The 27,015-nt window shown below is 43.7% G+C and overlaps 1 protein-coding gene and 1 long non-coding RNA gene across 4 annotated transcripts in view; one reads left to right on the forward strand and one right to left on the reverse strand.

The window, feature by feature from the left end:
* The window catches only part of LOC116572103, a 56,964-nt gene extending 35,388 nt beyond the window's left edge, over positions 1–21,576 (forward strand). For both annotated transcript variants that reach the window (XR_004278125.1, XR_004278126.1), the window contains one exon: positions 21,493–21,576. This is a non-coding gene — a long non-coding RNA (uncharacterized LOC116572103). The remainder of the gene's footprint in view (positions 1–21,492) is intronic.
* ST8SIA3 (ST8 alpha-N-acetyl-neuraminide alpha-2,8-sialyltransferase 3) lies at positions 18,085–26,507 on the reverse strand. Of its 2 annotated transcripts, XM_032310835.1 has the most exons (4): positions 25,966–26,507; positions 24,450–24,572; positions 21,465–22,022; positions 18,085–18,928 (listed from the first exon to the last, which is right to left on the reverse strand). In XM_032310835.1, the coding sequence occupies exons 1-4, from the start codon at positions 26,142–26,144 to the stop codon at positions 18,646–18,648; spliced, it is 1,143 nt and encodes a 380-aa protein (XP_032166726.1). In that variant the 5' UTR covers positions 26,145–26,507; the 3' UTR covers positions 18,085–18,645. The 2 variants fall into 2 exon arrangements, with proteins under 2 accessions (XP_032166726.1, XP_032166727.1); XM_032310836.1 differs by lacking the exon at positions 21,465–22,022 and having other exon boundaries at positions 25,966–26,240.
* Between the last annotated feature and the right edge of the window lie 508 nt (positions 26,508–27,015).

Genomic DNA, 27,015 nt, shown 5'->3' on the forward strand with positions numbered 1-27,015 from the left:
GAAATTCACTTTACTAAGAGACATCTGACCAGAATCCACTCCTAGAAGGAATCTAGTGAGTAGTAGAGACTTTAATCCAGAGATAAGATATCTAGGAGGTGACTGGAAAATGCTCCAGAAGTTAGTGAACCTCCCTAAGATCACAGGAAGGGAGTGGGATTTAGACAAAACAAAGTACTGTGCTCAGTTAGGTGGGACTGAGACACTTATAAATAAATAAGTTTATTTATAAGTGAATCCAGTCTCCAAGATAGTGAGAGCAGCAGGCAGCTTCCAATCTGTATGGTGCTTAATAGGAACTCTTTGTCTGCACCCACGCCCTGGCGGATGTGTCCTGTGTTGAAAATCAGAAGGGGAGATTCCAGTGCCAGGTGTGCCCTGGGAAGGGCAGATTGCCTGACAGCTAAGTGTATGGACTTCATTAGCATGACCTTAGCAGTTAGTAAACACCTTAAAGGATGATAGAGAGGTAAAGGAGATAATGTTTTAAAGTCCTTTAGAGTACTGACTGGTACATCATTCCATAAATTCCACTACTAGAAAGCTACTCTTGGATTCTGTGTGGTGCCTCTACAGTTCTTAACCCTTTGTGTGCTGCTGGATCTCTCTGACAGTAGAGTGAAGCCTGGTGACCTTGTCTCAATATTTTAGAAATGCAACTATAAATAGAAAAATGTACAGAAAAAACTGGAAATTTGTAAGCCAAAAAAAAAAAAAAAAGGAAATGCAGTTGTATGGCATATGACTATCAAAGTAGCAAAAACATTTTTGATTTAGTAATATATATTTCTTAGATTAACACATTAAATAAGATTTAGTGGTGTCTCTAATACCCGTCCATTTCAAAATAGTGATGAACATATGATATTTTAAGATGTCTGCTGAAAGTTGATATGAAAATATCTGGAATTTCTATTGTTTATCAGGGCAGTGATATTGCTAATATCACTGTGATTTGTTGCTTACTTTCATTATTGAATGCAATTTGTTAATTTTAGTTGGAGGTTAATCAAATTGAGAGGTAATTTGTTTCCCATCCAGATTCAGGGACCTCTTGAATTCTTTGTAGAATGAGTGACCGTTTCCCATGACTTAGGAGTTCTAATGCTAAAATTGGGACAGTTCCATACAAACCTGGATAGTTGGTTTCTTAGTGAACCCAGCTTAAGCATCCCTGTTCTGAAAGCTCCGTGATAAGATGTAAATTTCTTTCTCCAAGGCATCCTATTACCCCACTATTACCTTTTCATCTATCAGGAGGAATTAGAATTAGCTTCAGTGACCTGATTTACCAAGTGATATAGTTCCTTTAAATCTACTCTGTTTTAATTTTTTAAACGCTTTCTTGATTTTAATTTTCAGTGGACTCCATTGTGTTTTTACTGTTGCTGTTGGAAGCTGGAAAGTTCATTACTAATTACAGCATAACAGTGGTTGTTTCAAATCTCTAAACCTGTGCCTTTTGATTAGAGAAGTCGGAAAGCCACGTCCAGCACAGTCGTGCACAGGAAAAGCTGAATAGGGCCACAGTAGAGAGCGGTAGAGGAGGTGGAGGCCCACAGGGATGCAGGGAGGCCCTTTGTTTCTGATGTCCCCATGCTTTTTTTTTTTTTTAGCACAGTCATGCAAAGGGGCCCAGTGCTAAGTAAGATTCATGGGACTTAGGCTCCTGGCTTGCACCTGTCATTCACTGGCTGTGTGACTCAGTAGAAGTCAGATCACTCCTCTGAGCCCCTGAAATTCCTTCCAATGTCATATCTTCCGGTTGTTGATCTGAGAAGCCATACCTTTAGTGTCCATTCATCTGGGAAGTGCCATCCCTCAGCATCGTCTTTCTAAATGGAGGAAAGGAAATATACAAGGGCGCATGTCCCTCCTCACTCCCCACTTTGAGCCAGGTCTCAAAGTGCTATTGGTCGTGGTTCATGGAGCTTCTAGCTCCTGGTCTATAGGCTCCCCTATAGGGAGTATAAGGAATGCCATGGAGTATTCATGGAGAACCACTGGTATTCAGCCTAAGTGGGTTATTTGGGACAGCTCTCTGTGGAGATTGATATTCCTGTGTATGGCTGTGAAAATGAGTGGGCCTAGGGGTTTTAACTGTTTAGCTTCTGATTGGTTGAACATTTTATCTGATGAATAAAGACACCTCACTTTGGTTCCAAGTGCCTCATCTAGTCATGGCTGTTGCTAAGGGGTGGGGCTGAGCCACACCTAAGGCTTCCATATCCCATGAGGGATGTTTTTAATTGTATCCTGAATGGAATCATGGCATTTTTTTGGTGGGAAGAAGAAACAAAACAATCAAACATTTTTTTTTTCAAGTCACAAAAAGAAATGTTTATTGGAGAAAATGTAGACAATTATGAAAAGGTACCAGAATAGCACCATGCAGTGATAACCACTGTTAAGTAAGATGCTGGTATCTAGCCTTCTAGGTACAGATGTGAGAGAAAAGCCATCATGGAATATCTGAAGGGATTTCTGAATGTATCTACTCCTGAAACTCTCTCTACCAGCCAGCGAGCTTCATTCTGAAATTAAGTAGTATGTGCTAACTCCTCGGAGCTGTTTACTTAAGAAGAAAAGAATTCAGTGGGGAACGCAAGCCTTATCAGAGGAGCTAGGGTCTGTAGCTGGATACGGGAATGTTCAATTGGGACACTTTCTGTTTGTACACCGTCTTTTGGTAACATCTATTTGTAAAAGTGTAAAGTCTAGGGGTGCCTGGGTGGCTCAGTCAGTTAAGTGTCTGACTTGAGGTCAGGCCATCGAGCCTGGCATCAGGCTCCCTGCTCAGGGGACGTCTGCTTGTCCCCCTCCCTCTCTCTTTGCTCCTTCTCCCCAGTTCATGCTCTCTTTCTCTCTCTCAAATAAATAAATAAAATCTTTAAAATAAAATAGAAGTGTAAAGTCTAACATACTGTATTAATTTAAGTGAGCTAGGTTATGTTTTGGTAATAAATTAACCCCCAAATCTCCGCGGTTTAACAACAAGAGTTGACTCGCCTCACTTGAACACTTTTGGGAATGCAAAATCACAACTAGGTTTCTGAAGATGTCATTTTTCTACGAGGCTGTCAGGAATCTATCTGACCTCTCCGGCTTCCTTCATCTCTTTCTGTGGCCACTTTCCCCCTCTGCAGAGAGACTAAGTTTATTTTTCTCTCTTCATCACAGTGCTGCTGCCTGTGTGATCCATTCAGCTTCTCCTGTGTGCCTCCAAACTGGCAGCCAACAAGGGCCAGGCTCCTCATTCCCAGCACCCAGGCTTATTTTCATAATTCTCTCCTTACATGGGCTGCGGCTTGGGGGCACCGTGGGCTTGCCCAATCCTGTCCCAGGGAACCCCATCGCAAGTCTGAGGCTATTACGGCTCTTGCATCTCAAGGGCAATCCCTGGTTTGAAACCAAGGGAAAGTCTTGGAGTTGGAATGAGGACACCAAGCTGGGAGCTGAGTAGGAGGGGGACTGTGGGGAGTTGCCATGTGAGGAAGGTCATGTGCTCAGAAGGAAAGCAGATGGGGAGAACTTCCCTGAAGCAGCATGCGGGGGCCATTTAAAGGGGCTGCCAGAGTTAACTCTACCCACAGTGGAGAAATAGCCTAGGCAGGTGGCAAAGGAAATATAGGGAATTACAAAGGTTAAAGAGAACGACAAAGTTCTCTGGTCCTTTGTCCCCGGTTGGTAGTTAGATGAGTCTCTTCTTCAGGGAGTAGCCAGGTCAACCCAACCCTCTTCCTTTTATACCAAGGTCTTACTGAACTTACCTCTTCCATCATTGGTTGTCCCTGCTTGAGTATTTGATCTACATGGAAAATACCCTCCCTTAGCTAGGGCTGGATCAGAGAGTGAGAACAGACTGGACTTGTGTGTTCTCTGGACCAGCATTTTCTGATCTAGGCCATCCAAGTTCAGGGCTTGGGAAAGGGGAGAATGTCTCCTCACTGGGAACACTCAGCTCCCTACAGGAAACACCATTTGGGCCATTTCTTATAAGAAGCCTTCACAATTGTGAATTTTGTCTCCCAAGAATGCAGGCTCCAAGTAGTCATTCTGGTCCTGACATACTTAAAGCAGAAAACTTTCTTGTGCTGTAAATGTCCTATTTTGGAGGATGTAATACTTCCAAAAGGACAAAACAAATCTATGTGTTCAGTTTCTGACTTTCTATGTAACTCTGACTTTTCTCTCCTTTAAGTCGCTCGATCACCCGCCTTTAGATCCTCTCCATTTTGTGCATGATCGTTTCCATTTCTGAGAAAAATGTCTCCAACTAAATTTCCACCTTAGTTGCCACCAGGCTTTGTTTGCTGATCAGGTCACAAAGGTTTCTGGAAGCAAAATCAGACATATTAGTGTTTGTGAGTAAAGTTGTTTAGATCTATATCTATGTATCTGTGATATCTATTGCTAGACGAGAATGAGTTAAATTGATCTTTAAGTGTTGAACAGCTGTGTCTCCTGAACCATTTTAGACATTTCTTCTGAACTTATCACTTCATGTCATAGGTTGGTCAACTTTTGTATTTTCACTACACACTTTTTTTTTTTTAACTTTCGATATGGTTGCATGTCCCCCAGCCAGAAAACTCACTTAGCACTGGATCAGATTCCCTGGCACTGAGCATCTCTAGGGTGTTGGAATGAGTTCTTGTATACGAGTAACATCTTGAGGATTTGTTGATTTTGGAGGTGATGTTTGATTTGTCTCTGAATCCATTGTTGGAAACACATCCATTTACTGTCTATAGACTAGAGAGCTTTATACATGTAATTTGAGAACATAGCTTCCACCACCCAATAATGCTTTTGGACTTTTACTGTATGGGTTTGTTACCTTCAAAGGGGAAAATGACCCCCACAGCACATCTGAGTCTGCATCAGAGAATTGTGTTCCATGGTCACTTCTCTACGGGTCCCCAGATGACTTGGTGGGCACGGTTATAATGTAAACAGATGTAGTAGGTTGAGTGAGTGGCTCCAAAAGTTCTGTCCACCTGGAATGTGACCTTATTTGTAAAACAGGTCTTTGCAGGTGTCATTGAGGTAAAGATCTTGAGATGAGATCACTCTGAATTATGGTGGGCCCCAAACCCAATGGCAAGCCCTCAGAAGAGAAGAGAAGGGAAAACAGATATAGACACACAGAGAAGGCCATGTGAAGATGGAGGCAGACTGAGTTATGTTCCTATAAGCCAAGGAACACCGGGGTTACTGGCAGGCACCAGCAGCAAGGAGAGAGACTAGGTGACTCTCCCTCAGAACTTTAAGAGGGAATCAACCTTGCTGATATCTTGATTTCAGATTTCTGGTCTTAAGAACTTTCAAGAATACATTTCTATTGCTTTAAACCATGGATACTGTGGTAATTTATTATGACAACCCTAGGAAATGAATACAATGGAGGTTGTCAAGTGAAATATTTAACATAAAGAACGTGTTACTTAAAGCAAGGGTTGGCAAACCATAATGCCACGGGCCAGATCTGGCTGCTGCCTAGTTTGTAAATGAAGTTTTATTGGCACACAGACATACTCATTCATTTATGTATCATTTCTGGTGCTTTTATGTTGTGATGTCAGAGTTGAGTGGTTGCGACAGAGACTGTAAGACCGACAGTGATTAATACATGTACTAATATATATTTTTTGTGCAAATACAGATTTACTTAATAGAGGGACAGCGATGGGGAATAGGGAATTTTATAGTGATTTCCTCTCTTCAGCCACCCTTAACACATCTGCTTTGAAAGTCTATGTGTTCATATTTCCATTTACTTAGAGTCATATCTCTCCTATAGAAGTGGAGATATTGATTAAAAGAAAGTTCAACAAAAACAACTGATCTATAGGATTTGTGTAGCCTCAAGGTAGATTGTTAGTTCATCTCCTCATTTTGGGTTCTTGGACTTAATGTGAATTGGAAGCATTATTAGGTTGGTAGGATTGAGTAAGCAATAAACATCCTCTTGGAATAAGGGAGAGAGCTATCTATCATTGTATTGAAGGTTTGTCTTTCCTAGATAGTCCTGGGTGCTTTTTATTTGATTAGCAATGAAGAGCAATTGGATGGGCTTTCTCTCTAAATGTGTGAAGGTCTCCTTTCTTCTGAACAGGAGAGGCAGTAACTGAATGGAAGTAGCACACACCCGTAGCTTATTTATTTATGCTAATATAGTACATAAAAAGGCATTACCGCTGTTTGAAGGAAGTCATCCTTGGTGATGACATATGCCTTTCTCCTAACCTTTTTGCCTTTTCTAAGCCTTTTAAAGTTTTCTAGGGAAATAAAGATTTAGAAAGTTGGTCATTGACCTTCCATTGAACACTTCTGACTGCCTTTCAAAAACACTCCTCTTGCAAAATTTTTTCATGTCTCTTGAAAATCTACTTCAAGGGATTATTCAGGGAAATTATCGTGGAGGTTCAAACATTGTTACAAAGATGTTCATCAAAGCACAGTTTACAGTGATGAATAATGACAAAGAACCTAAACTTAAATTTGAAACAGCAATAGAAAATGGGTTAAATAAATGCTTTCATCCTGTGAGCTTACCAAAGAATATTTAATGACAGAGAAAGATGCTCTTGGTATATTTTGAAGTGGGGAAAAGGCAGAAAACACATCAGATGCATGGTATAGAAGAAGCACACAGGTGAATCAGGTCAACGTTTTAGGTGTTTTTTAAATAGTTTTGCTTATCTTTATTTCCTAATGGTTTTTCAAAGAATATTTTTATGATATGAAGAAAAAAGAGTTAGCTTCAGATGAGCAGACTGTCCCATCCAATACTTCATTGAGAGTTAAGAATGTTGGTTGATAGAAAAGTAGTTTTCTTCTTTTACTTCCCAGAAGAGCTGAAAGTACTTAAATCATTGCTTCCTAGCAGAGTACCTTTGGACAAGTGACTTTCTCCCCTGAGTCTTGGTTTCTTCATCTGGAAATGAGAGCTTTGAATTCACTGAATCCGGTCACCTATAACTAAGTGACGTGTCACACTGTTCAGATCAGCCTTTGTCATGCTAACTCGCTCACTAAGAAACGCACACTCAAAATGGAAGATAGGTCAGTTGTTGAGGCGGGTGTCAGCCACCCCCAGCCCTTAGACCCTGCACAAGGCCTGCTGGGTGCCTGAGCCCTTGCTTCCACTGATGCAGAAAGCCTACTTCCTTGACTGGCTTGGGAGTGTTGGGTCAGATTCGTCCTTTTATGAGTGGGGTTTCCTTAATCCTCTTTGTCTTGATCAAGCTGTGGCAATGCATTTTCTTAGGGAAAAAAAAAATCTACTTTTAAAATTTAATTTGTACTAAGCAGCCCCAGGCAAAGAGAGCCTGCAATAAACTTGGTGTCAATTTCATGTTTTGCCAAAGTTTGTGAAGTGCTTTGTTTTAGAAGAACTTACCATTTCTCTGTTGGGGCAGGTAATCATCAAACTGGCAAGTAGTTTTCAGAAAATAGTAGTTTTCAGAAAATAGAAGCTTTAAGTATTTACATTTGGCCTTTATAATTTTTATTGTGTTCACTTTAATGGGGCCATTCTTTTCTCTTTTTTTTTTTTTAAGATTTTTATTTATTTATTTGACAGAGAAAGACACAGTGAGAGAGGAACACAAGCAGGAGGAGTGGGAGAAGGAGAAGCAGGCTTCCCGTTGAGGGGGAGTTCCGATGTGGGGCTCAATCCCAGGATTCTGGGATCATGACCTGAACTGAAGGTGGACACTTAACGACTAAGCCACCCAGACGCCCTTAATGGGGCCATTCTTTTTTCTTTTCGTTTCTTTCTTTCTTTCTTTTTTTTTTTTTTTTAAGATTTTTGTTCATTTATTTGACAGAGATCACAAGTAGCCAGGGAGGCAGGCAGAGAGGGGGGCGGGGAAGCAAGCTCCCTGCTGAGCAGAGAGCCGGACATGGGGCTTGATTCCAGGACCCTGGGATCATGACCTGAGCTGAAGGCAGAGGCTTTAACCCACTGAGACACCCAGGCGCCCCTAATGGGGCCATTCTTTTTTCTGTCTGCCCCTTTCTATGTCCCTTACCTGCATCCCAACATTCCCTGGCACTGCCCAGGATGAAAGATATTCTCTTATAATGTGTTGAACTGTAAGTTCTTTCGGGATAAGCATTGTGATGTTGTATCCTGTTCCTGTCCTGTCCATGTTGTACATAGTGACCAAGAAGAGCTTTCAGTGTGAATTAAAGAGCGTTACAGCTGGCTCTTCCAGATGGGACCCTGTTTCCTAAAGGCAGGGTCTTCCTAATGTGATATTTTTACCTTATACGATTTCTTGTTTTGCTTGAAATTATAATCAACGAAGTAAAGGAACAGGATGCACTTTGATGCATGAATATGCTGGAACATTCTTGATGTTGGAGCAGGAATGTTGAGAAAAACAGTTCCTAGGACGATTCATTCATTCAGTCAACACATAATATTCATGGCCTTGAGGCAGCTCAGTCAGAACAGAGTGAGGACTTTTGGTGTCTGTGGTGTAGGCATCAAGATGGGAAGGGAGATGAAAAAGAGAAGTGACATACAGATTCTGGTGTATCCATCCATCCATGCATCCATCCATCCATCCATGCATCCATCCATGCATCCATCCATGCATCCATCCAACAGAGATGAAGCGATAGCCTACTCAGCTTCCAGTACTGCTATCGGCACTGGGAGCAGGGTATGATTAAGACAAGCGAAGTTGCATACTTTGCAGAAGGCAGAGCTTATAATAAGAGGGAGATGCAGACAATGGAGTAATTAAATACTGTCATTTCAAACAAGGAAAGAAAATGCTGGGGCTCCTAGGTGGCTCAGTTGGTTGAGCATCTGACTCTTGGTTTTGGCTCAGGTCGCGATCTCAGGGTCGCGGGATTGAGCCCTGAGTCAGGCTCTTTGCTCATCGTGCTCAGAGAGTCTCTCCCTCCCTCTCTCCCTTGGCTCCTCCCCCTGCTCACGCACGCTCTCTCTCTCTCTAAAATAAACAAAATCTTAGGAAAAAACCCAAGGAAAGAAAATCCTATGAAGAAAAATAAAACCATGTAAAGGGATGGAGGCTGATGGGGACACTGAGGGAAGGCTCTGTGGGAAGGTGGCCTGAAGAGAGACTAGAAAGGGTGAAGAGGTAGGAGAGAACTGGCATCGGACTGCAGTCTCATTTTAACTCCACCACTGTCTGTGCGACAGGGACCAACTCCCTCAGTGGCCCTCCCACCTGACTCTTGGTGAACTTAAGTAGCATGTGTGACTGTACACTTAAGACGAATGTATTATCATTAATAATGTTGAAGGCCTGTTGCATGATTTGCATCAGGGACCTATGGAAGGATGGTGCGTGGGGGCGCTTTTACTGTTTGCTGCTCCTTCATGGCTGAAGGCAGCCAAGCCCAGCTTCCTGGCATGGTCCACCTCTCCGAGGAGAACTTCTCAAAACACGGGGACTGAACAAAAGGAGGGACGCTTAACCTCTGCATCAGATGGAGCATGTTCGTGTGGGGGCGGGGGTGGGAGGGTCTCCCAGATGGGACAGAGACACCCAGCCATGTTTCCCAATGCACACTAGAAGAGTTTATTCAAAAACAACGCATTCAGTACTGTGTTTGGCACATGAGGCAACGAGGCAGGCATATTCACACGGAACAGGTACATCTGGGGAGCTGTCGAAGCAGATCACTGCGTTTTTCTTCACACACTACAGTCACAAGGTACACACGATCACCTCTACAAAAGAAAGACGGTTATCCTTGTTTACCAAGAAGGCGGAAGCTATTTACATGTTCCTCAGTCCAGCAGCGCTGGCTCCTTTCAGGTCTCCGTGGCCCCGTCCGTCTGGCACCTTGTTTCTCAGGACCGCTGAGGCTGCCCGTCCCAGGGGAGGGGGTCGGATCCGAAGGGCCGCAGCTTCTCCCCAAGAGCAAGGATGCTTCTGATGTAGTTGAGAAGGAGCGAACTCCTCAATGCCAGTCTCTCAGCGTAAAACGGCATTTTCCAAAATAAATGCATCAAGTGTGTGAGGGGAGGGTTAGGGTTGTGACGGTATAGGAAGCCTTTCTTCTCCCTGACGCGTGCTTCTTGCTCATTTCTTCAGTAACTTACATTCATTCTTCTCCCACCTTTTGGTTTCATCATCACTCTGAAAAGAGCTTTGTTCCTCCTTCTACCTCGGTACAACATTCTTTAAAAGGATGCTGAAATGAAGTGGTGAAACCAAGGAGGTCAATTGAGAGAAGGTATCACAAACATTCTTTTGTCTCGATCTCTGATTTATGCTTTGCAATGGATCGTTAGCTTCCCGGAGGCAGCAAGGTGTGCTCAAGTAGAGTCCGCGGTTGGGGGACCCGGGACTCTAACTGCCGTTAACTAGCTGGGCGGGTAAATCATTTGCTACCTTCCCGACCTCGGCCGACTCATCACCATGTTGAAGATGTCGATCTGGAATCTAGACCTGAGAAAATGTCTAGAGCTGGGACGTTCTGCTGTGCGCGTAGTTGACTCTCCTCTGTGAACATACGAGGCTGCGTGGTGATGGTTCAGTATTTTGTTCTGGGTCCCGGGAGGATGTCAGCACTAATTGCTGATGCTTGGTGGTTGGATCTCAAATCATCAATAAACCCCTCCCGGGGCTCTTGGCTGTCAGGCTGCTTTTTGCATAATAAGGGCTTAGATTTGGATTTTGAAATGTGGTTAAAGGGTGTTTTGACCTGGAGACCAATTATTCTAAGCCTTGCAAAATAACCTAGGTTCCAGATTTCAGAGGGAAACTTCCCCTTTCCTTTTTGGAAGTACTTCAGTGACTTCATCCCCCGTCTGCACGTCGGTCTAACCTCTCTTCTCATCTCATCTACAATGTTTCTAACCGACTTCCTTAGCGAAAACTACTGTGGGAGTGACTGGCTCCTCAAGGCTGGTTTTGCTGTGAATTTGTTCATAATAAAATGGGGCCTACTGTCAAGTCCTTTCTGCTTGTAGCTATGGACTTATCTCTCTGGTGTCCACAAAAAAAAAAAAAAACAACCAACAACAACAGGGAATGAAGGTATATTTTGTGCCAAGGCTACATGCAATTTGTTGAATACAGAAAAACCTCTGAGCGGGTACCTGATTTATTTAAAACAAAAGGTAGCTTATTCAGTACAAAGAAGCAAGCTCGTTTCAAAGACTGTTAAAGAGTGCAGAAAACAGAGGGCTACCCTGGCCTTTTAAACATAAGATAGACCGTGTTCAAGTTGAGTTTCAAACATCTGTAGTCTAGAAATGCCTTACAGACCCTGAAGGATATTTTACTACAATAAGGAAAGTAGATTTTCTCTGTTACGATCTAATTTTGATTTACTACCTACAGAATAAAAGCCCATGTCCACTTATGATGTTTAAAGAATTAAATCCATTCTTTTTCCAGTGTTGTCTTCCAAAGGATTGAATCAAATCTACCTAAGAATGATTTCCATCAGAAAAACCTTTAATTTGCAAACAAAGCTTGTCCTGTGGCTCACCAGAGTGTCTGATTTCTAAACACTCTGTTAAGTAGGGCATTCACTTAGAGCCAGCGGGAAGAAGAAGAAAATTTGTCGTACTACTGCTCAATGCTCAGAGAACGTCAGTGGCCAAACGTTTGTTGGTAGTTTTTCCCGGGGTCCAGCCTTCCACTAGCATAGCTAAGGGCGAGGGTCACCTGATGGCTCCCTCTACAAAGTTTACCCATTGGTGGTCTTATTTGTGGTCTTTATTATCCATTAGAAACTTTCTGTGGGCAAAAAACCCCAGCCGAGAGCATACTCAAACCTTGGGCCTGAGGCTTAGCAGATGTCCCTTGGTGGGACAGAGACCTTTGAACCATGGAGCCTCTGCAGGTGTGGTGGGGCCAGCTGAAACTACTGGATGGATGTCTGTTCTTCCCCTGTTCCCATGCAGGCACTGATTTCTGGGTGCTGTGTCAGAGAATGAGGAGCAAGTGAACCAGGAACATGAGAGATTTGGGGAAACAGGCAATGGGGTATAGGATATAAGGAAAGATCAGCCAAACATGGTTGGAACTGGCAGTTAAATTAAAGAACGTTTACCTGGAAGCTCACCCAAAGGACGGAGTGGTCTGTTGAGAGGTTCTTAAGAGTCACATGGCTAGGAAATATTTTGCACATCTTAGAGTCCTTAGCCTCAAGGACCCAATAGTAAACTAAAAAGTAGTAGATTTAACTGGAGTAGAAATGCCTCCTTGCGGGGAGGGGGCACTTGGGAGTTTCTCCAAAGCCGCTGCTAGCCTCTCCTGTTTGGTTCTTTCTGACTCAGAAGATGCTCAGGCAGTCCCGGGTTTGCACCAGCTCCTAGTGGCTCCTGAAAGCATGTTGTTACATATTCACCTGGTTAACAGTAAGTTCGTAGCTTGAAACGGTCAATGCCGAGAGTATTGATACCATGGGGATCAGCAGTCCTGTAGGTCAGGGCTCCCCCTTCTCCAGAGCCAGCTGTTACGTGGTTAGCAGCACGCCAAAGAGCTACAATCGTCTGAGTTCCCCAGAAAGAAAATCAAAGGAGCCCTTTGGTGTCTCTGATGATGTATAATTTGAAGGCTTTGCATGTGCACAGCTGGCAAAAGGAGCCTGACCAAAGCTTCATTAGCACGGTGGCACCTTATCCAGCAGAGGCTGGCCCAGGGCAGCCAGAGACCGCTAGCTCAGCTGCTCCTGGAATTTTATACTCAATTGGTCTTAGAATTTTAACTTTCTTGCATTTCCTTTTTTTGATTGGTTTTGTTGTAACCTGAGGATCTTTGCATTTGGGGCATTACCTGTCAGTTGAGAAATCAGACCCCTTCAGGAATAGTTTAGGCTCTGGGAATGACATCCAAAGTAGAATCTGAATGAATCATTTAACATCCCTGTTTCTCAGTCTATCTGTTTGTAGAGATGAATGACCTGAGATCTGCCTCTTCATCTGAAATATCAAAAGTGAACTATAAACTGCTGGCCTTGGGGCAAAGTATATTAAAGCTATGTCCCTCACTCCAGCTGTCTTGAGGCGTGTATCCATTCTGACTAAATTAACCAGTTACTGTTTGCTTACAAATTAGTGACAGGTCAATTCAGCCAAAACAGTTGAATAGTTGAGTCACTAAGACTGTGTCTGTATAGCTGTGTATTATGATAACTTCAAGGAACAGATGTGATACTTAATTGCCTGAGGAGTGATAAGCATTCAGCTACTCTGGTCAAAACTTGGTCTATATGATTTCGCTATATATTATTTGTTTCCAAATGCTGGCGACATCAGAATCACCTGGGAATCTTTGAAAGCTTAGCTTATCCCAGGACATTCTGAGTCAAAGGTCTGGGGTGGGGTGCCAGAGTTGTGTCTTAAAGAGCTCCTCGTGTCCTACAGCTTTGTTTGCTGGTGGATCAGCCGCATAATCCAGGTCCTAACCCCATAAACCCATTGTAATCTCAGATTGGAGTCAGCTTTTCTGCGACAGGCTCTTCACTGTGATTCCACTGTAATTAACAACATGAGAATGGGCTGCATTGAGGATAAAAACATCTATTAAAATACATATCTTCAATAATAAGTCAACACAATAAAAACAAATTTTAGGAAATACTGTGTAATACAATAATAACATTCTAAAATGTTTCCCGTTTCCAATGTTATGTCTATGTGGCAAAGCAATCAGAGCGAGAGAGGCGTATTTAGTCATTTTGGTCCTTGGTGTCAATTCACCCGTGGCCTTGATTAATTGGGCCACAGAGCCCAGATAGGTCAGGCAGGTGGCCCAGGGGCTTTAAGTCTCTGGCACCTGTGATGCTCCATCTGGGTTTTCAGCCACATACACACAGTCCCAACAATCTTCGTAAGCAAAAGGACAGTTCTGCATATTCAGGAAGAAGTAGAAGCTGATACTTTTGCCTGGCACATTTAAACAGTCAGAGGAAAAGGACTTAAGGATCCAGGTTTATACAGAAAATTGCTTGGTCTGTTATTTTGCACATGAAGACTCAGCTCAATGTCATTCACTATTATTTGCACATCTTCTTAGTATATTGAACTAACGCAATAATGCAAAATCTGCTGTTGAAATTACCATGTGGAAAGCATTGACAGAATGTATTCCTGATCTTAACGGACCCCCGCTGAAAATAATACACATGGAACAATGCAACAAGTGAACTGTTTGGGGGTGTTTTCCAGCTTAAATAAGCTGAATAAAAAATTTAAAAAGAAGTACATGACTCTTCTTAGTATTCAGCTTCAAATTATACATCCATATTGCTAAGACAAGGTTTGATACGGTGAACACTGAATTACTGGATGACATTCCAGCCATCAAATATGAACTGTTAATAACTAAATTGTGATTTACCAGAATCATGATCGACCAAGGGGGTTTTCTCTCATTTCAGGCGAGAACGTAGGTGATTACCAGTGGGCTGTTGTATGCCTAGGCAACAAATAAATACTGCTTTACAATGACAAATAAATACTTTTTTTCTAGGGTGGGAAGAAGAGAATACATTTTCCTCCTTTACAGTCTGACTTATTTTCTGTACCATGAGGACCCCAGACTATAATACATTCTTTTTGGGCCCACCTTCACTTAATACTAATATGGAGGAGAGGAGGAGTCACACTTTTTCTTCTGATAGTCTGTGCAATCTTGGGAAAATCACTTAGACTCCCTATTTCTCCATATCTCATTTGTAGCATCAAAGATTAGGACTAGAGAGGCTGAAAGGCTCCTTGACTTCCCGTAGCCTATGGTTCTACAATTCCATCTCTGCTTCCTCCAGCCCCAGGTTAAGCTTTCTTTGCATCTGAGAGTTCCTAATAACTACTGCTTAGCCCAAAGTCAGAAAAAAAGCTCTTCCCTTCTCTAACTTCCCCACCAAATTAGGTTAGTCATGGCACTCACATTCGTGGATAACTAGAGGCCTGGGCACAAGGAGGCCGAGGAACCTCTCCCCTTGCACGTCCTGGCTGGCAGCCCCATGGTCACACGCCTGACATCAAGGTCACAGGCAAATGGTACGGCAGTCACAGTCAGCCCTGCTAGGCACACAACACTACTGAACACAGCACTTTTCAATGGTCAAGGACACTTGAGACGTGGAAGCAAAGGCAGAGGAACTGTAACTTTTAATCAGCGAATGTGGGGAAGATATCTGGGTGTGGGAGGAAGTCTTGGTATCTCATTTTAGCTCTCTGTCCCCTGGTTTAAATGTCTGCACATGACTCTCAGAACAACCAATGAAATATGGTTGAGGGACTGGCATTAAGCTGGTCATGAAATGTGGGCTTTTTTCTCTCCACTACTGATGTGGTCATTTGTGTTGTTATCATACATACATGGTCTTGAGGGTTCTGTGGTGAAATTTATTGCAAGAGCTGAGGGTGAATTCTGCTGTGAGGATCCCAGGCAAAAGGATGCACTTAGCCTAGAACAAATAAAGCAAGGGCAATACACAAGCCAGGGGTCTGTATCTGGGTTGAATTGGGTGGGGGGACTTAATAGTCCTGTCTGCCCATTTCACTGCTCTTAACCACACAGCCCTGGAGTTCTGGTTACTTATACCACCGCCTTTTGAATCAGGACTCATGGGACCTGCCAACTCTTTTGGTGGCGACGGTGGTTATATAGGTTTGATCTTTGAAACAGTTTTTAAAAACAAGAAGAGAGGGCGTATGATCAGCTAGAGGCTGAGTTTCTCTGTGCTGGAATTATAGGTCAAGGGTACAACGAACAAAAGAAACAACAGCAAAAGCTGCCATATATTGAGTGCTTACTACATGCTGAAAACTGGGATAGATGCTTTACCAACACTCGGGGTCTAATTTTTGCAACAGGAGGGATATAGGCTGTGCAGAAAGAATTTATAAGGTATGAGACTTGTGGTTAATCACTATGGCATGGCCGGAGGCTTTCTTCAGAGATCTCTGAAGAAAAGGGAAGGGTGGTCTTTTGGATCAGTTCCAGAAAGTCATGCCTGGAAACAGGATAAGCCTGATCTCTAAGCCCTCTGGTTCTGGGAAACCAGCCTGTTCCCTCAGTATTCTGAGTTCTTGTGAAAGCGACAGATGAAATGATGTTGGAAGATGGAAAAGTCCTCTCACTCTGATGTTAAGACGGAGCCAAGAGCAGCGTGAGATGTTAAACATCTTCCTGAACTTGAAAAGACAAAAAAAGCCCAAACAAAACAAAAAACAAAAAAAACAAAAAACCCCAAAACCAAACAAAAAACCAAACCAAACCAAACCAAAACAAAACAAAAAAAACAAAACCCAAAAAACCTGCAAACCAAAAATGGCATTATGATGAGGTCTACTTTAAAAGTACAATAACCTGTTTTTAGGGATTCTGGTCTTTTTGCTCCTTCAGTCTGCCTGGTTCAATGTGTCTATATATTTATATTTAGGGAAATCTAATGGGCACATTGGGATTAAAACTCTAGAGTCAGGATCTGGCCCGTGTAACACTGGCATTTATATCACTTAGCTGTAACCAAATGAACTAAGTGCTTAGAAGAGCCAACTAAACACTTCTGTCGGTTATCAATCTTGCAATGATCCTAACAGAGCACAGCACAGGCTCTGGAGTACTGTCCTCTTCACAGTGACCGAGGACAAGCATGGGGGGGTTTTGATGCCCATCCAATGATATCAGTGAATTTAAAAATGTTTTTTACTGTCTCCTCTTCCAATTTTTTCAGGTATTGAGCTGTGTTAATGTTTCCCATTTTGAAACATCCATTCCTCTTTTTCCTGTCTATTTGGATTGCCATTCATACAGCCTTTTAAGGTGTGTCCCGATTGGTAACACATTCGAACCTGTACAGTTTTTCTTTCACTAGTTACCATCTGGACCAATGGAAGCTGCTCTGAAGAGCTTTCTGAAAAACATGAGAACAAGACAGCTGCCCTTTCGGACCAGAAGGCAGATGAGCCTAAGAATGATGTCTTTTCTTACTGTATGCGGTTTAACTTTGGGGATGGTGATACCTTCCCAAAGAGGGACAGTGAGCTGGTGACAGAACTAAAGCAATTATTTCAAACAGATTTGTAACATAACAAGCAATCTAGAATGAGATTTCTGGAAAAGAACAAGCTACCCCACCCAGATGTATTACAAATGTGCTTCACTGGCATTTGGAAAGAAGAAAGAAACTCTTATTAAAATTTAACATCAACTTGGCCAGACTTTGGTCTGAACTGGAACAACCAAGTGCTGCTCAGTGAAAAGCCAGGGATGGGAGTGGTGTGATTTCTACTTCTGAGGCGGATATCATAAAAGAAGAAAATGGCCAACTAATTCCTTCATGTCAGGGCTAGACAGCTCAAATTCCAAGGGTTATTTTGTATCAAATCCTCCTATTACCCAATGGCTTTTCCTTATGAAATGCTTAATTTTTAGATATATAGATTTAGACATGCAGATTCCAGTGGGAAAAGGGAGTAGCCACAGTCTCCAAGTGTCTTGCAGGGAACAACAAGTTCTGAGAGGTGCTGGTGGACACAAGGATGCTGAGTGTGACCTCACCTCAGCCTGTTCACATGGGGCCTGTCCTGGTCAACTTCAAATCTTCTCTTCTGTTCTAACCCACCTGCATTTCAAAGACTCTGAAAGGGCACCAGGCTTACAAGGCTTTAGGGTACACAGGATTCCATAACAACTTCTCAGCATTCTTCCTTTTCCTCTATGTGTTCCAGACTCTTAAGCTGACTCATTGCCTCGATGCTCAGAGAGAATTCCCGGCCCAGCGCTTGGGCTGAGACTGTGGGAGGCACCAGACTCAGGCTGGAATGTGCTTGCAGATGTGGCGATAGAATGATTTGCCGTAAACGGCACTAACGTCAAGAGACGCAATGCCACCCACGACATGAATTTTCTTTATGATAGGGAAGGATGCACTGATTTCTATGCCACTCACCACGGAGGCACCGCTCTGCAGTTGGAATGACTGCGCAGGCCACTGAGAACTTCATAAGAGGCATATCTTATCAAAGTCATCCTAAGGGGATCCAGCATGATTTCGTCAGTCGGTCATGAAACATCAAAGTTACCCAGAGCTTTGAACACATCAAACAAGTACAGATGCAACACATACAGGCAAAGCTAATTTAATAGGATTCCTAGCAAATTATTAAACTCCGCAGTGGTGGGGCAGGTGGAGGGTTGTAGGGAAAGAGATGGAGAACAAGAGTGAGAACGAGAGAGAGTGAGAGATGAGCAATGCAAACGATTCTTTTGTTTGTCTGTTTCCATTCTGAAGAGTCCGATCCCACCCAGGCAAAACTGAAATCCTGCCCAAACTATGAGGACCATATCTCAAAGCTGCGGGAACTACAGCTCTCATCCTCATAAAAAAACGGGAGGCCATTTATTATCAAAATACAAACACGAAAATACTTCACACTGTTTCGTTAGCAGCATAGTTCCAGATGCAACATTCCCTTTATCAATCAAGTTTAAATCATGTGGCTTCAACTCGTTTGTCTTGCCAAGACCCTTAAAAGAGCAGTGCAAAAGGAGGGAGAGATGCCATCTTTGCTTTTCAATGGCAGACAATCTTTATAAGGAAATCTCTAGGGTTCTATTCTGAAGACTATTCCATTTTATTTGGGGCACTTTTTAAATGGCCGTTTGGCACTTGCTGTTCCGAGTCTTAGGCACAGTGTGACAGAGTCAGCTTGGTGAGCCCCTCCCCATGCATTCGGTACAGCAGCTGGAACTCGGCAGGCAGCTGGTGGGACTCCTGCCACTTGGTGGTAAATTTGGTTCCTTTTTTGTCATAGTAATGGTATGGAAGATCTTCCCTTGTGTTGGGGTCAAATCCAAAAGGCCAAAATCCATACAAGTGGATCTCTTCACATATTGCTGATGCCAGGGTGTACATAAGAATGCCTGTGCTCAGCCGTTTGGGTGACAAATGTTTGTTTTTCCAGTACCTGCGGAATAATAAGTACACGTGGTTTCAGAGGCCAGTGTTGGTTCCACTCCGAGAAGGTCACCGTGACTGGGCTGGGAGGTGGATTTGTATATGGAACTTAAATAGTCCTTGCCTTTTACTCCTCCCCCAGAAATAGTACCAGCCTTGAGTCTGTCTTTTAGACCACAGAACAACTCTGGGCAGGACTGGCTACATAATTCGTGAGACCCAGGGCAAAGCACTGAGAATTTCAAGGGGGCGGTAGCTGAGCATTAAACCAGGCCCCGGAGCCTCCTGAGCACAAGCTTCTGTGTGACCATGTAGGCCGTTCCTGCTCCATGCCAGCCCTTACCCCCGGCTGTCCTCAGGAGCCGTGGCTCTGCCTCAGTGGTGACAGCTCAGAAGGCCAGCACTGAGAATGACTCTGCTTCTCATACACAAAGGGCCCTTGGAAGTGGGGAGGAGATTGTTTAATCTAAGGGCACCTCCTGTGTCCCTTTCTTCCCCAAATCTAGAGATTAAATCCTTCTTCTTTGGTTTAGAAAGAGTGTGGGACTTATTTTTCCACACCTTCTTATAAAAAGTCATGTTCCCTGTTCCGTTGTTGTCTAGCTAGGTGGTCCTGAGCCCTCCTTTAGCATGGCAGGGCCTAAGAAAAGTATTTGAACACTTTCTGAATTTTAAAAAAAAATGCTAAATTATGGCTATTTTTTCCTTCCATATTTAGACAGTAGCTTGAAGCTTCCTGCCTATACCACCACATATTTGAGACCACAGGGAGTCTGTGTGTGTGTGTGTTTTTGTGTATCATTGACTATGCATCAAAATGAAACTATTCATGAATCAGGTTTCTATGGACTGTATTTCCTTCGAGTTTTCATTGAACCAATGTGTTTGGTTCAAGCCTGAGTGGCTGTGAAGCATTACCGCTAACTCCACAGCACTTTGGGAAAGCTGGGGGCAGAGTAGGCCACACCAGGCCCATTTCCTGAAGTTTCTAAGCACGTGTAGTTCCTTCTTTACTACTGAAAAGCTTCACACACAGATCATTCCCCATTCCAGTTGAAATTTAGAAGTTTAGTCTCAATCTTCTTACCTAAGGAGTAAGAATGACTTCTGATACTTTTGGTATGGCCAAACTTAACTACAGCAAGAGGGGAGCAAAACGAGGAGGTCAAAAGACCACAGGAGGACAGGTTAGCAGGAAGCCTGGCTTCAAATTCTGTTTTTGCCCATTTGGGTCAGTGACCTGTTGTAAATAACTCCTTTTCTTCGTATCTCAGTAAACTCATCTTTAAACTTAGGAGTTGGGCTATATTACCTCTCAAAAAGATGACCATACATTCCAGGAAGTTAGGACAGCCCCAAATTATGTTTGTTATCCTGCTGTAATTATTAATAGCACCTTCCTTCTTGCAAAGACAAAATTCCAGTTTGGGCTGCACATTATGGTCCTAACCCTACCTGTTAGATACATACCACTTTATTAGATGATGATTCGTCCTTCTGTGAGAGGTCAACTAAACAGATCTTACGTTTGGGAGGTCTTAGAGGACTACAGGATGGGGACAAAAATTCTTTGAATTCCCTGGTTGCCAGTCCTCCCAGAACCCACTTTAACTTTTAGGATGATCTGGACAGTATGTTAGGACATGGAGGCTACTTACACAGGGGATATTAGGATTGAGGTAGTTTCCCCAGATGGTTTAAAGGAAAATGAGTCTTACAATTAATTTTGCTTTATAAAATGCCCTGGATTAGTGGCTCCCAATTCTGACTATATATTAGAATCATCTGGGGAGTTATTAAGAAAAGCGGGGAACCTGGACCCTCGCCTCCTACATCCAGATAAATTACATTAGAATCCCTTGAACTAGAGCCCAGGCAACAGTATTTTTTTTTTTTTAAGTTCTCCAGGTGATTCTAGTGTACATCCAGAGTTAAGACTCATCAGAATAGATGAAAATATTGCCTTTCTGGTCAATCTCTCTATCAAATTATAAGGGATACCAACAAGCTCATAAAATACTCTTCACATGTTTTGGCACTGAAATCCCAACTGATAAAGGCCGATTATACAATTTGTGATCTACCTAGGTGTTTTTCTAATCTTGGACATCGACAAAACTCCCAAATATCAAATAAAAAGAGGCATTTTAAGTCAATTGCATCTTTTTTTAGAAAACTGCTTGGTTTGCCTAATTTCGCCATCGACATTATGGGGACCTAGCCATCCATTTGAAGAAAATTCTTGATTTTGGGGGGTTTCTATGACTACTTGTTAGGCTTGCCACCAAGGGAGGGAGACAGGGAAAAGACAAGGGAGGCTGATGAAACACCAATCCCCCCATTTGGCACTCGGTTACCAGCTGGGGATAGAAGATTGCACTTCTTACCTAGAATGATTCATTCGTTCTTTACAAAAACGTAAGAGTTTGCCCTAAAGTTCTAAGCTAACCACAGGTAACTAACCGGATACCTCCCACCCCCAAGAGATTACAATACTCATTTGCCATCTGGTGGGATAAGACTTAAAGGCAATAAAATATACACACCTGTTGACATGTTGCATTATATTTCCAGGCCAAGCCAATTGGACCTTTAACTGACCTCTGTGTTCAACAAAAAAGTCAACTAATGTCCTGGTAACAGTTGCTGAAGTATGGAAGAAAAACGCAGGGATCCAAAGAATGGCCCCATCGAGCTTTTTTAAACTGAGGAAAAAGTTGTTACGGTCCTGAATGGTCAAAAGATTGTTGTAATATTTTTCCAGAATGCTGGGGTTGAAGGTGGTAAGGTTGGTTTTCCTTCCAACATCTCTTTGGAAAGCCTCCGTAGGGGCGAAATTGCAACGGAAAACAAAATCTGACTTATCTATTTCTTGTCCACACCGGCTCCCTGTCAGGATCCCACTATTTCCAACCACAGCACAAATATTAAAATGCTTATTCACAATGGGTGACACGTCTGGAAGCAGTGATCGGAAGTTATTGCTAATAGAGAAAACGTATTTATGGCTGGAATAATCATAGTGCATCAGTTGTCCAATCCGAACACTATTCTTGGTCAAAGAAAAATTTTTTATTACATCGACATGCTGAAGAATTTCTTGCCTAAAATGAAAAGAAATTCATTAAATGCATCCCATTCAAAAGAATTGATTTTGCATCTTATGTCTTACGCTGCCATTTCATTCAGACAAGAATCGTAAGTACATTGTATCCAAGAAAGATTATACATTCATAGTAATTGTGGTTGTGAGGGGAAGGACTGCTTCAGAATGGACAGACGTGCTAATTTCTCAGTCAAGTTCTGGTTATAATCCTTCAATCCTTGTAAATGTTCTAACTCACAGTTTTAGCTGCCATTCTGTGGTTTTCTGTCCTACATGAAAAGTGTATTTGATCGGGGTTGGGGGGGGGGGCATAGGCCGAACTGTGTCAGAAAATACAGGGAGACAATTACACAGGCTCCAAAGAGCTCACATTAACGTACAAACATTAGTGACTTAGAGTTTGTAACTAGGGACTACTTGTTTGCTATTGGACTGCAGTGTTCAAGGAATATCAGATATCGCTGGTGTCCAAATAAGAGCCAAATAGATATGAGTCACTATAGTACTATCTAGTATTACAATATGGAAGTGGTAGTATCAGTGAGTGTAGCTGAATATTTAATAGAAGTGAGATGATAATCTCATTAAGGTCCTTTGAATAATGAAACAAGAACAGTTTCCTACTTGATTATAAAGAAACACAATTTAGTTGGAGTAAGTTAATCCTTAGAAAAAAAGGCCATGATAAACCCTGAAAGTGTATGCATAGAGGATATGCATAGAGGATAAACAAGGCAAAGGTGACACTTAGCACCAGTTTCAGGTTGCTTTCATGTTGAGCTTTAGGTAAAATTAAGCATTTCCTCTTAAAGTTTCAGCTATTTAAAATATTTAAGAGAGACCAGTAACATGTTACTTTGGTACTAATTCTAAGAAATCACACTGTGAATTTCCCGTGGGTTTTTTTTCCCCCTAAAAACCAGCAGGATTGAAACTAAATGTGTGTATCATCACTTAACCTGGAATTTTATTTTAAAAAATTAGTTTGTCAGAGTATAAAGCCACATAAGCTGAAAGCTTTAATCTAGAACTTCCAAAGTTACCTATGTTGTCTTTACAAACTATTCTTTGCCTGCTATAAATGTAAAGTAAATCTAAAAGGATACTGGGAAAAGTAAAGACTTCCTAATAACTGGATTGAAAGGAAGGAGGTTTTGAGAAGGAAATATCGTTCTGACTGGTCATTTGGGTCACATGGCCTAGTGTAGGAAGAAAATTTTTATTCAGTTAGGAAGATGTTTTAAGGAAAGTAAAATGTGTACTATCATTAAAGTTTTCAGGGTTGTCTATAAAATTAATATTGGACTAAAACCCCAATATTTTAAAAGAAAGCCACTTCTTTGGTTTTCATATTAATCACTGCCACAGAGTAATTTCTGATTAAACAATTCTAAACATTTTAATACTAATCACATGGCTATATCAGCTTTTCAAGTAAACCATATTTTCATGACACCTTAGATATTTAGTGACTTTGTTTTAATTCTGTCATTAGCTTAAAATAAAAACAAGTGTGGTAACTACAAATGCTAAGAACAAACACAACGCTATAAATGAGTGGTAAAATGAGTATCTGTAAAATAAGTATTCACACCCCTAATGAATACACTAGATGGCTCACATTCCATTTAGCAGCATAATAATCCCACCAAGAAGGAAGGCATAGTGACTTATCTGGGGTTGCGAAGAGGAGACCAGAAATCACTCAGGATAATAAATTTGAATAAATCTCATCCTTCCTCCCCACACCCCACAACATACATACACGTAAACTCCCTCATGTATAAATGAGGCTGTTACAAGACAACCTATAAAAATGATGTTAGGTAGCATTTACAGTATGTTAAAGCCTGTAAAGGTTTAATGAAAACAAATAGGGAAACCAAAACAAAACTGAACTTCGATACCTGCATATATTTGGGCCAAGATTTTCACTAGTAATTGATAGGGATGGATTATAGTATTTGCTGTGTATTTCAGGGTGAAGCAATTCTATTTTATTTCATTTTTAATTTTTTTCCCTCAGAAGGAGACTGAAATGTATTGTTGGGTGGTCTTGAGGCAATTAACTTTTAAATTTATTTTTAACTAATTCGCTTTTTTTAGTAGATGGCTTTGACAGTATTACCCGTGCATGTTAACTATAAATTATTGTGTTCAATTAAGGCCAGGTTAGGGGGGATATTGGAAATATCTTTTTCTCTTACATTCATTTGGTCTTCTTGATGTTTTCTTTTTGAGGGGACACTACATACATAATAAAGTGTTCCCAACCTGCCTTTGTGCAGTCAGGCCAAGAAGACAATGCAAATAACACCTCGGGGTGGGGGATAGATTTTTGTTGTTTTGGATCATTTTGTTTTGTTTTGTTTTTTTGAACTCCAGAATTCAAAAACACCTTTCGGATCGTTTCCCCCTATCCTACCTTTGATGTAAAAACGCTGTCCGATTAAATGTCCACTTAGAAGGTTTCTCTTGGAGTTCGTGGGTCAGAGAATTCGTAATGGGCACAAATGACGGATCTAGAAACTTCAGCGCAAATTGTGACCTGGAGAGGAGCATGAGTACACAGACAAACGTGCTGGCCTTAGCTGGGGGAAGCAACGTAGCCATTAAAGCCCAGGCGGCTGGGGGCTGGAGGGGGACACCTGGTACACGCACTGATTCCATCCCGCCTGAGGCTCTCTCATTTGGTCCACTCTCCGCTCCCACACACACCCAGGGGGGAAAAGAAAACTAGGGAAATCCGCCTCCATTGTCCATCCCTCCCGGTCCGGGAGAGACCATAAAATGGCCGTCTCGCGGAGAGCAGGGGCGGGAGCCCGGCGCACTGCTGGAGAATGATGCGCCCTGAGGACTAGGGAGTCAGCACCGCGGACAGCGGCCGCGCCTCCGCTGTCCGACCCGCGACGCCCCGGCTGTCCTGGCGAATTGATTTTTGGAGAAAGGGCAGAGGAACCCGGAGACTCAAGGGAAGACTGGGGAGGGCTCCTGCCTTAACCTCTTACTTCCCGAGCCCAGTCTGACTTCACTCCCTGTCCCCTGGCTGGGGACCCCTGGAGGCCGCAGGCCAGCTCCACTCTTCAGCCCAGGTGGGGCTTCTCTAGGTTCCGCACCTCTGGCCCGCTTGGACCACAGGTTGCAGATAGTACACCTGCCCCTCAGGAGGTCCTCCTGGGAGAGCTCCTAAGGGTCTCTGGTAGAGGCAGCGGTTCTCGATGAGTTGCGCCAAGCTGAGCCGTGCGCTTTCCCAGTCCAGCCCCTCGCCCGGAGGTGAACTGGACTAGGGGCGAGGGTAGGCGGCCCTTAGGAGGCTCGCTTCCCGCAGAGGGCGGAGGAAATTCAGAAATCCCGGAAAGGGCGGGGGGGGGGGGGCGGGAAGCGGTGGTGGCAGCAGGGGGAAAGGATCGAGGTAAAATACCCCAGGGGCTTCAGGAGAATAGACCCGCGCATCATTTGATGGGGTGGGGCGTGGGGGAGAGGAGTGAGGACAGCGCAAGGGGAATCCAGCGCCTGCGCCATTAAATCGGCCCTGGACCGCCCGGAGTCCGGCCGTGGAGTCCGCGGACGCTGCACCGGGTAGGCGCTCACCTCACGCACGTCCATCTCCGGGTTCAGCGCCCCCTCCCACCCGCCCCCCACATCGCCTCTCCCTCCACCATCATTCTCCTTAAGCCCTCCCCCATTTTTGAAATGGGGGAAGGGATGACGAGGAAGAATACGAGAAATGCAATCACATCAATTAGGACAACGGCTTTTAGGGGCTTGGGGTTAAAAAAATAATAATAAAGGAGAGGGGGAAGGGAGAATCAGAGAGAGGAGTGGAAGGACCACGCAATTATCGTGCCCAAAGTGTCTGGGAGAAGCCCAAACACTCCTTCTTACCCACCACCCCCAGAAGCCAGATACCCGAGGGCGCTCAAATAGAGGCCCGCACTCACCGGAATCCCGCGTGGAACATGTACATTCGGGGCGCCCCTGGGTTGGCGTACTTGGGAGTGGTGAAGATGTTCTCCTTTTTCAGGGACACGTAGCTGATGAGCGATAAAATCAGCAGGGCGACGCTGAGCATGACCAGTCCCAGCACACTGGCGACCCGGGCCATTTTGCAATTTCTCATCCCGGGCTGGGCTGAGATCAGGGGAAGCAGGGAAATCGGTCCATTGAGCGGCCAGCAGCTCGCTGGCGTGTCAGTGTGTGTGTGTGTGTGTTCGCGCGCGCGTGTCAGCGTGTGTGGCGGGGGAGGGGGACCGGGCTGGGGATCCGCGGAGGCCCAGGGGGGATGGTGGGGAAGGGCAGGAGCCCTAGAGAGAAGCCGACCCCCAAGACAGGGCAGAGCAGGGCCAGGAGGCTGGGCAGGAAGATGGAGGGTCTGCGCGGCGGCGTGGCGAACGAGCGCGCTGTGCGTCCCCGGCAGCCTGCTCAGGCTCCCCCGCGCGTTTCCAGCGAGGCTGCCATCTCCTCCGCCGCCTGTAAGATAAATGTGATTGGAATAATGTTACAGTTCGATCTAAGCACAGGATTTAATTAATGAACTCTAATCTCCCAAATAAGCGGGGGGAGGGCCAGAGATGGAGGAGGGAAGAGGGGTAGCCGAGGGAGGGGAGTCGAGGCTGGAAGGCTGCAGCCCACGTCCACGGGCTCCCCGGGCAAGGCTTCGCGCAAGGAGGTGCCCGGGGCGAGACAGAAGCCCAAACTTGGCTCAACGGACCGTTCATTACTTTATAAATACATTACAGGATAGGGTGATCAACCACTGGGCTTGCTCATGGAGATTCTACACCAGCTGCGTGCTTCTCCTAAAGGCAGAGAGAGTGGCTTTAGGAAGACAGACCTTTAAAGCTACTCTCACCACCACTGAGGCACAGCCCTGGGCCCCACAAGGTAGCACGTGCCCCAGCAAGCCAGCACCCCAGCCAAGAAGCCCTAACAGCTCCTGGGCCAGCCTGCCTTGTCAGCCCTTAAAACCTCCCCAGAATTTTCCAGACTCT

The sequence above is a fragment of the Mustela erminea genome, chromosome 13, assembly GCF_009829155.1.
Source record: "Mustela erminea isolate mMusErm1 chromosome 13, mMusErm1.Pri, whole genome shotgun sequence".
Taxonomy (NCBI): Eukaryota; Metazoa; Chordata; class Mammalia; order Carnivora; family Mustelidae; genus Mustela; species Mustela erminea.